The 11,202-nt window shown below is 39.3% G+C and overlaps 1 protein-coding gene across 1 annotated transcript in view; it reads left to right on the forward strand.

The window, feature by feature from the left end:
• rps6kc1 (ribosomal protein S6 kinase polypeptide 1) overlaps window positions 1-11,202 on the forward strand; it is an 81,057-nt gene that overhangs the window by 24,771 nt on the left and 45,084 nt on the right. The window contains exons 10-11 of the mRNA XM_062033815.1: window positions 3,395-3,442; window positions 10,217-10,349. Coding sequence (XP_061889799.1) covers window positions 3,395-3,442; window positions 10,217-10,349 — 181 coding nt within the window. The remainder of the gene's footprint in view (window positions 1-3,394; window positions 3,443-10,216; window positions 10,350-11,202) is intronic.

Below are 11,202 nucleotides of genomic sequence, written 5' to 3' on the forward strand. Positions count from 1 at the left end.
GGACGTAGGGAGAAGTACAGAGCGCCAATAAACCTTAAAGGCACTGCCTTTGCGTGCCGGCCCAGTCACATAATATCTACGGCTTTTCACACACACAAGTGAATGCAATTCATACTTGGTCAACAGCCATACAGGTCACACTGAGGGTGAGCGTATAAACAACTTTAACACTGTTACAAATATGCGCCACACTGTGAAGCCACACCAAACAAGAATGACAAACACATTTCGGGAGAACATCCGCACCGTAACACAACATAAATACAACAGAAGAAATACCCAGAACCCCTTGCAGCACTAACTCTTCCGGGACGCTACAATATACACCCCCCGCTACTCCCTGCCCCCCTCCAACCCCGCCCACCTCAACCTCCTCATGCTCTCTCAGGGAGAGCATGTCCCAAATTCCAAGCTGCTGTTTTGAGGCATGTTTAAAAAAATAATGCACTTTGTGACTTCAATAATAAATATGGCAGTGCCATGTTGGCATTTTTTTTCCATAACTTGAGTTGATTTACTTTGGAAAACCTTGTTACATTGTTTAATGCATCCAGCGGGGCATCACAACAAAATGAGGCATAATAATGTGTTCATTCCACGACTGTATATATCGGTATCGGTTGATATCGGAATCGGTAATTAAGAGTTGGACAATATCGGATATGGGCAAAAAAGCCGTTATCGGACATCTCTAATTTTCGACCATTCTTCCAAAAGCGCATTGGTGAGGTCACACACTGAAAAGGCCTGGCTCTCAGTCTCCGTTCTAATTCATCCCAAAGGTGTTTTATCGGATTCAGGTCAGGACTCTGTGCAGGCCAGTCAAGTTCACCCACACCAGACTCTGTCATCCATGTCTTTATGGACCTTGCTTTGTGCATTGGTGCACAGTCATGTTGGAAGAGGAAGGGGCCCGCTCCAAACTGGAATTGTCCAAAATGTTTTGGTATCCTGGAGCAGTCAAAGTTCCTTTCACTGGAACTAAGGGGCCAAGCCCAACTCCTGGAAAAACAACCCCACACCATAATTCCTCCTCCTCCAAATTACACTCTCCTACCACTTTGTGGCTGAGTTGCTGTTGTTCCCAAACTCTTCCATTTTCTTATAATAAATGACTTTGGAATATTTAGGAGCGAGGAAATTATGTTATTACCCCCCCCCTCATAGAACAAGGAGCCATATCTGTTAAATATTCACCACATACTATATCCCACTTTAGGGTATAGCAGGATCATGTGACTTCCACCAGCCAATCAGGGAAGAAATTAGAATGAAATGCTAGATACAAAAAAATAGAATGAAATAAAATGTTTAATACTGGTATAATAAATAGTAAATATGATAGTGTTAGAATTAGTGCTGTCAAACATGTTAACACATTAGACTTAGACAAACTTTATTGATCCACAAAGGAAATTGTTCCACACAGTAGCTCAGTTACAAAGGATGGAAAGGATAAGGATGGAAAGGATAATGCACACAAGGGCAAAATGTATAAAGTAGATACAAAATTTATCGTAGTATCAATATAAAATATAACATATAGAGATGTCCCATAATGGCTTTTTGGCCGATATCCGTTATTCCGATATTGTCCAACTCTTAATTACCGATTCCGATATCAACCGATACCGATATATACAGTTGTGGAATGAACACATTATTATACCTAATTTTGTTGTGATGCCCCGCTGGATGCATTAAACAATGTAACTTTACCATGAATTGATTAACCCAAACAAGTTGAAAAACGTATTGGGGTGTTACCATTTAGTGGTCAATTGTACGGAATATGTACTGTACTGTGCAATCTACTAATACAAGTCTCAATCAATCAATCAAAAACAAGGTTTTCCAAAATAAGAGAACAACTTCAACTCCAGTTATGGAAAAAAGTGCCAACATGGCACTGCCATATTTATTATTGAAGTCACAAATTGCATTATTTTTTGTTTTTTTTAAACATGCCTCAAAACAACAGCTACAAAAACAATGAAGGCACACAGCTTCAGTCCAGAGTATACTAGGGGGGGGGGGCGGGGGGGGGGGGGGGGGGGCGGGGTTTGGTGGTAGCGGGGGTGTATATTGTAGCGTCCCGGAAGAGTTAGTGCTGCAAGGGTTTCTGGGTATTTGTTCTGTTGTGGTTCTGTTGTGTTACGGTGCGGATGTTCTCACGAAATGTGTTTGTCATTCTTGTTTGGTGTGGGTTCACAGTGTGGCGCATATTTGTGACAGTGTTAAACTTGTTTTTACGGCCACCCTCAGTGTGACCTGTATGGCTGTTGACCAAGTATGCTTGCATTCACTTGTGTGTGTGAAAAGCCGTAGATATTATGTGACTGGGCCGGCACGCAAAGGCAGTGCCTTTAAGGTTTATTAGCGCTCTGTACTTCTCCCTACGTCCGTGTACACAGCGGCGTTTTAAAAAGTCATACATTTTACTTTTTGAAACCGATACCGATAACTTTGAAACCGATACAGATAATTTATGGTATTACATTTTAAAGCATTTATCGGCCGATATTATCGGACATCTCTAATAACATATATGTAATATTTACATATTTTATATACAGTATATAATATATACTGATATATTATTATATTATATTATATTATTATATAATATATACAATATATAACAATTACCATGTACAATATTACAGTAAATGTAACAGCTGCAGCAAAAAAAAAAAGCAGCATAAAATAATAAGTTAATAAGATCCATCAGAAATTGTACATTATAAACAAAGAGAGGTAGCCAACATGTCAGGTGTCAGGTAATAGACAGATATCATCTATTGCTGTATGGCGAGTGGTTATACAGCTGGATGGAGTCACACATGTGATTAATGACAGAAATGCAATGTTTATGGACCGTACATGGTCTTTTACCTGAACCGCTATATGGTCAGTGATCACCGGCATTGCATACGTCAGTTTGTAATTAAAATACTGTAATGATTATATTGTGTTACATTTTCATTGATGTATTATTTCCTTAGTTTGCTAGTTTTCCCCCCTTTTACTGAGTCCACCAACTCACATCCTGGAAGAGTTGTATTAAACGTGATGCATCTTGACTTAATGGCTCAAAATGCAATTGTTTGTGCCCATCTGGTCCACTAATTAGCTAATAAGTTCAGCGCTAATGTGTTTAAATCAGTGTTTTGTGGCTGTGACATTGCTTTGGTAAACACAGCAGGGCCTGATGGGTTAATGCCCCTTTTTGCAGTGTAATTTAGGGGCCGACATTTATTCTGCGGCGGCTCTCTTGTGTGGCATATAACCCGGCCATTGAACAACGCCGCTCATGTGGACAGAACCGCGATGTCATCCATATCAGACTGCCTGTTCGTATACTCTGACAATTAACCACACTCTTCCATCACAGGTCCTCTTGGTCATGGACAAGAGAACACAGGAGACGTTCGTCGTCAAAGTGAGTTGCACCGAGTGGCGTGTGCGTGTTTACGAGCGTGTGTGTGTGTGTTGTGTGCGCGCGTCGCCGCTGTCCTGACTGTGAGTGTGAAGTGTGCCAGACGCCCCCTGCCTGTGTGACCGCCGTAATTGATTCTAATGGGCCTGTCCCTGTCAGCTCCTCTGCTCTCAGGTGTGAGACGTGTGCCAGATGTCAACGTGCACAGATGACTACACACACACACATGCTCATATATATACAAGCATATCTGCAGACACTTGCTGCCAAAGTGGACTCGATGTGTTAGATTTGTGTGGCTCTTTGAAAGTCAATATGTGACATGATGGAGCCGTTGACTTTGGGTTGCTGCGGGGCAAAGCGGGCGACTACTTAATGGCACATTTCCTTCCACACAAATTAACACTTTAGGGCAGGGGTGTCCAAACTTTTTCCACTGAGGGCCGCACACGGAAAAATTAAAGCATGCGGGGGCCATTTTGATATTTTTAATTTTCAAACCATAACAAAATATATGGATTTTGTTTGTTTTTTACCTTTAGGGCTCCCGGGGACCATAAAGGGTCTAAGTCAGGGGTGTCAAACTCATTTTAGATGGGGGGCCACATGGAGAAAAATCTACTCCCAAGTGGGCCGGACTGGTAAAATCATGGCACGATAACTTCAAAATAGAGACAACTTCAGATTGTATTCTTTGTTTAAAAATAGAACAAGCACATTCTGAAAATGTACAAATCATAATGTTGAGGTGTTTTTTTTTTTACACTTACATGTTGCGGTTAATAGTGTCCTATCTTTATTTGTCGTTATTTATATTTTCTGAATAAATTATGTGATAATGTTCATCAGTCAACTCATTGGTGTTAATTTTCAATCCATGAAGATACAAAAATAATATCAAAATCAAATTACAGGATGTTATTTATGTAGTTTTCTCATTTTGTTTGACTGGTGCAATTACATCATGTGTTGTTGTTGTTGTTGTTTTTTTTACATATGTAGCATAATCTACAAAGATACAAATAATTGCTATAGTGACATCTAGTGGACACATTTAGAACAGCAGTTTCTTTCATTCAAACATTTCGGCTCATTTTTATACTTAGCAAACTCATCCTGCGGGCCGGATAAAACCTGTTCGTGGGCCTGATCCGGCCCACGGGCCGTACGTTTGACACCCCTGGTCTAAGTCATTAAAATGTTAAAAACAAGTCAAATTATTATTTTTTTATTTATATAACGCTTACAGTAAATCTGTACAATATATCAACTTCAGGTTGATATAAAGTTTAAAAAAACAAAAAGGTTTTATGCCTTTTCTGTCAAAGACAACTTACCGTATTTTCCGCACCATAAGCCGCACCTAAAAACCACAATTTTTCTCAGAAGCTGACAGCGCGGCTAATAACCCGGTGCGCCTTACATATGGATTAATATTAATATTTATTGTCATAAAGTTTAGGTCTCGCAACTACGGTAAACAGCCGCCATCTTTTTTCCCCGTAAAAGAGGAAGCGCTTCTTCTTCTACGGTAAGCAACCGCCCCCATAGAAGAGGAAGCGCTTCTTCTTCTACTGTAAGCAACCGCCAAGGTGAGCACCCGCCCCCGTAGAAGAAGAAGCGCGCGGATATTACGTTTCATTTCATTTGTGTGTTTCTGTAAAGACCACAAAATGGCTCCTACCAAGAGACACGCGTACAAGGTTCCACTGACTTTTGATATTCCTGTGAACCGCACTGTGGATACAACGGGAACACGTACGGTGAATATTCGCACCACAGGGAATGAGAAGTCGTCCTCCACTGTGGTTCTAGCTTGCCATGCTAACGGCCAGAAACTTCCACCCACGGTGATATTCAAAAGGAAGACCTTGCCAAAAGAGAACTTTCCAGCCGGCGTCATCATAAAAGCTAACTCGAAGGAATGGATGGATGAAGAAAAAAATGAGCGAAGGGACCGGGTGACTTTTTTCACGCAGCGCCGTCCCTGTTGGTCTACGACTGCATGCGCGTCCACATCACAGATGGTGTCAAAAAACAAGTGAAGCACACCGAAGAAGAATAATTCGAGGGATTTGTGGATGAGTAATAACTTCAGAAAGTGAGCTTTAAATGTTTATTTTGTGTGTCGTGTGACACTAACGTTCGAGCAACGTTGAGTTATTGATGTTGCTATTGCTCTGCACTATTTTGAGTGTTACTATTTTTGTGATTGCACATTTGCACATTACATTTTGAGAGTGAACAGAGTTGTTAGAACGCTGGTTTGTAATATATTATTCAAGTTTGACTGACCTATCTGACTGTTTTTTTGACATTCCCTTTAGCGTAGCGTAGGTGCGGCTAATAACACGGGGCGGCTAATAGGTAAACAAAGTTTTGAAATATGCCATTCATTGAAGGTGCGGCTTACAACACGGGGCGGCTTATGGTGCGGAAAATACGGTAGTTTTTATAATAAAACTGAAATATGCAGTATTTCCCCCACTGCCCAAAACATTCAGAAAGCAATGTTTGATGTGAAGTAATTAGAGCCTTAAAAAGGACACCATTGATTTTAATTAATTATTATTTTTGAGTAATCACAGTGAAAAGATAAATAAAATCCCATTAAATATATTTGGGATCCAAAAGGTGCCCCACTCAGAAAGTGATACATTTTTATTACTATTTTTTTTACTTTCAACACTTACGGTACGAGCTCAACTTCAGATATATCTGTCCATTTTACGTTTAAACTATTATTTTGTTTGTTTTATGCTCTTCTGTCAAATAAAATGTTGATGTTTTTGTATGGCAACCACACAATATATGCAATATTTCCCACATAAAATTTTTTAAAGTCAAATATTTGAAATAATTGGAGCCTAGAATAGGTCAATAATTCATTATAACATTGATTTATTTTTTTTTGAGCAATGGCAAAAAAATAAAAAAGAAAGATAGACGAAAGAAGAAAAAAAGCCTGCATGGTAGCTTTGTGTCAACATTGCAACTTTTTCTAGTTAGATTTCACCTCATTCCACTTTTTTAAATGTTTTTTTAATTTTTGCAATAGCATTTCCAGAATGTGTGGCGGGCCGGTAAACAATTAGCTGCGGGCCGCAAATGGCCCCCGGGCCGCACTTTGGACACCCCTGATTTAGGGCATCTTAAATAGTGCAAGTGTGTTTCTTTATATGCCTGTTTTTTATGCTTTGTGATACCCTTGAAAAGGGAACTGCACTTTTTTGTAGACTTTAGTCTAGGGCTGGGCGATATATGGAGTTTGTAAGATATATCGATATATTTTTAAACAAGATATACATTAAGAAAATATCATAACATCGATATAATTTATTTCACGTTAAAATGACCAAACGCTGCTTATTTGTTGTGTTCCTTGTTCTCCCCCCGGTACCCCTCCATGCACTGCAAAAAGTCAGTGTTCAAAAACAAGAAAACATTATTAAAAAATTAGGGGTATTTTACTTGAACTAAGCAAAATTATCTGCCAATAGAACAAGAAAATGTCAAGACAAGTAAAATTAGCTAACCTCAATAAGTATATTCTCACTAATAACAAGTGTACTTTTCTTGGTAGAAAAACAAATGAGACCTTTTTGCTCAATATGTTTAAAAATATTCTTAAATGAAGTAAATGCTAGTGCCATTATCTTGACATAATGATATGCGCTCGACATCATGATTTTATTTTTGTTCATGCTTGAAATAAGAAATTATTACTTTAAAAAAGCAGTTTCATACTTGTGAGTGTTGATGACACAGCTTTGCAATAGTTGATATTCTAGTTTCAAGCATGTTTTACTCAATATAGGTCATCAAATATCAGCAACTACCTGATATTTTAGGACCAAAACCCTTAAAACAAGTAAAACACTCTAACATAAAATCTGCTTAGTGAGAAGAATTATCTTATCAGACAGAAAATAGGCAAATATCACCCTTATTTGAGATATTTCATCTTACTTAGATTGCAGTTTTTGCAGTGCAAGATAGGGCGGGTCATGGAACCAGGAAGGAAAATCACCAAGTGCCTGCCGGCAAATGCATTTTTTTATCTGAGTTTGATACCCTTTGTAGTATTTGCATAGCTATGTTATCTATTTTACGTTAGAAATAATATTTTTCTATTATATTTATGTTATGTAATTCTGTACTACTTAAACAGTGTATTTTCTGTGCTGTTAACACCCATCTTGACTAACTGGGTTAATAAAAGTGTTTACAGTACAGTTGTCATCCACTTCAATTTTACCGAATATCGTTCAAAAATGAATATCTTTATATGTATACTTTCACCGAAAAACATATCAAGATATATATCGAATATCGACTTTAAGTAAAAATGTATCGAGATATACTTTTTAGTCCATATCGCCCAGCCCGTACTTTAGTCCATCATTCACAATTCTTGTGTAAGTCACCACATATGTTTTTCTTTTGATATGCATTCTAACTCATAAAAAAAGGCTAGCAAAAGTCAGCTAGCATTGCAGCCAATGAGAGTCGCTCTATTCCACCTATAAAGCACTGTAAAATACATCTAAACACCTCCAGCATTTTATATTAGTGCTTCAAGTATATACTGTATGTACCGTATTTTTCGGACTATATGGCGCACCTAAAATCCTTACATTTTATCAAAATTTGCCTAATGTACAGAATAATTCTGGTTGTGCTTACCGACCTCAAAGCAATTTTATTTGGTGCATGGTGTAATAAGTGTGACCAGTAGATGGTAGTTACACATAAGAGATATGTGTAGACTGCAATATGACGCCAGTAAACAACACCAAAACTTTAAAGTTCTATTGAAAATAAAGAACATTACACACGGCACTCAAAAATCTGTCAAAATGTTTTAGTAGGACTTTGAAGCCGCACCGCTTGATGGATTGTCGGCCCATTACGACTACGGTAGTCAGAGATACAAGTATTACTATGGTGTGTGTATAAGGACCGCAAAGTGGCACCCATTCGCAGACATATTATCTGGCGTTTTGTTTCGCAACAAAAGCCACTTTTCTTACCTTCTGGTACCTGCTGATGTGTATTTGAGATCTGCATAAGTCCTGAAAATTTGCGCACGTCCGCCACTGTAGTCCGTGGCGTCGCCGTAGTCGATAAGCTTCTTCTTTTTCTCTTATCTTCTTGTTATGGGACATTCATCCTCTGCTGTTGTCGTTTCTAATATAAAGAAGTGTAAAGTTCTTACTTATATCTGTCAGTAAACTCGCTATGGAAGCGCTAAAACATACCGGTGTAGTGAGTTTACATTATTCACCCAAGGAACTTTAGGTATTAGAGAGTTCCGGTCGGACGATTTTTCGGGACACATTTCCGGCCTTGTTGTTGTCGCACTAGTGAGCCACGGATGAGGAGATGCTGCTCCGTTATTGATTGAAGTAAAGTCTGAATGTCATTAAAACAGTTAGCGCCATCTTTTGACACTTCTTCCACTCCCGTTCTTGCACGCTACACCGCTACAACAAAGATAGACGGGGAGAAGACGCCGCCGAAGGTGAGCCACGTAAATAAGACCGCCCACAAAACATCCTGAAGCGACTTTCAGAAAGCGGCTTGAAGATGATGTGTAAAACATCATCTATGCAACCAAAGAACCACCATTACATGTAATGTTTTAAATTTAGAAAAAATCATAATATGACCCATTTAATGCGCCTTATAATCTGGTGCGCCTTTTGTATGAAAACAGACTTGACTAGACCCGCTCATCGGCAGTGCGCCTTATAATCCGGTGCGCCCTATGGTCCAGAAAATACAGTAATGTAGTAACAGACACATTCATAATAACATGAAATATTTACGTATTTTGCACATTTTAAGCATATGGCTTAAAATTCGACAGCGTCTTCTAGCCAACATCTTTGTTGTGGTTTTTAGCGCTTCCATTGCGAGTCTACTTACGGATTAACTTTGAACTATACGCTACCTACTATTAGAAATGGCAACAGCGTAGGATTCATGTCTGCCCAACAACAAGAGGATTGCAAAAACGAAGGACCTTATTGACTACAGCGTCGGATTACAATGGCGGACCCGCGCAAGGCAGATTGGGTACATTCATACCATATATGGATATCCTGCTGACGTCACACTTGGGGCGAATTCCAAACGGCTTGTTTGGCGGAAGTACAGTATCAAGGAAGGCAAGATCATTTTAAAAGTATCTCTGCAACGCCTCCACGGTTTGAGTTCGAATGCATGCAGATACCAAATACCAAAAGATAAAGGCCCTTTCTTTGCTGTTGGCTTGGGGTCAGCTTCTGTAGCATCAGCGACATTGACTTTCAAACCTTCACAGCGATGCTGGTGGGTCAGGTGGCTGATAAGGTTTGATGCGTCGAAGCGTTTTTTTCCTCCTCGTGGAATGTTTGCAGAGCATTCGGTGCAAATAGCACACAAAATGTCTTCCTCCGAAACGGTGGAGAAGTCCCATACGATCGACGTAATGTGTGTTTACATTGAGCTCAGGGGAGAAAAGGAGCGCTTGATTTGCTCACCCTATCCGACCTACAGCACAGTACGGGTAATCTTGCCTGGTTGGAGCATTTTTTTTTGCTGACATGCAGGCTAAAAAGTAATTAGAGCAGGTGCAGACATACATTTTCCTTATCTCCATTATATTGGAATGCAAATAGTACCTGCTTTAGCCAATGGTAAGGCCTAAATACCAAATAGTCTGCAGTCTCCGTGTTATCCATAAATGCTCTTCTAAACACATTTCTCTGTTTCTATTCCCCCCTGCACCAGGGATTAAGGAAAAGCAGCGACTGCGCTAGAATCAAGAAGACCATCATGCCCCGTTTCGTGCCCCACATGGTGCAGCTGAAGAAGCTCATCGACTCCGAGGACACCGTCTTCCTTTTGCTGCAGCACGCCGAGGGTAAGACACTTTTGGTCGTCGTCGTCGTCGCCGCACCGCAAAAAGTCAGTGTTCAAAAACAAGAAAAAAAAAATACAAAAATGATGGGTATTTTATTTGAACGAAGCAAAATTATCTGCCAATAGAACAAGAAAATTCGGCTTGTCAAGACTTTCCAAAACAAGTCAAATTAGCTAACCTCAATGAACCCAAAAATACCTTAAAATAAGTATATTCTCACTAATAAGTGCACTTTTCTTGGTAGAAAAAAAAAGAGACCTTTTTGCTCAATATGTGTCAGGTTCAAACACTGATGACATCTATTAAACAAGACAAGAGGCAAAGAATCAAACAGAAACAGAATTCAATTTGGACTCAACATACACTACCGTTCAAAAGTTTGGGGTCACCCAAACAATTTTGTGGAATAGCCTTCATTTCTAAGAACAAGAATAGACTGTCGAGTTTCAGATGAAAGTTCTCTTTTTCTGCCCATTTTGAGCGTTTAATTGACCCCACAAATGTGATGCTCCAGAAACTCAATCTACTCAAAGGAAGGTCAGTTTTGTAGCTTCTGTAACGAGCTAAACTGTTTTCAGATGTGTGAACTTGATAGCACAAGGGTTTTCTAATCATCAATTAGCATTCTGAGCCAATGAGCAAACACATTGTACCATTAGAACACTGGAGTGATAGTTGCTGGAAATGGGCCTCTATACACCTATGTAGATATTGCACCAAAAAGCAGACATTTGCAGCTAGAATAGTCATTTACCACATTAGCAATGTATAGAGTGTATTTCTTTCAAGTTAAGACTAGTTTAAAGTTACGTTCATTGAAAAGTACAGTGCTTTTCCTTCAAAAATAAGGACA

Source organism: Entelurus aequoreus, linkage group LG23 (genome assembly GCF_033978785.1).
Source record: "Entelurus aequoreus isolate RoL-2023_Sb linkage group LG23, RoL_Eaeq_v1.1, whole genome shotgun sequence".
NCBI lineage: Eukaryota > Metazoa > Chordata > Actinopteri > Syngnathiformes > Syngnathidae > Entelurus > Entelurus aequoreus.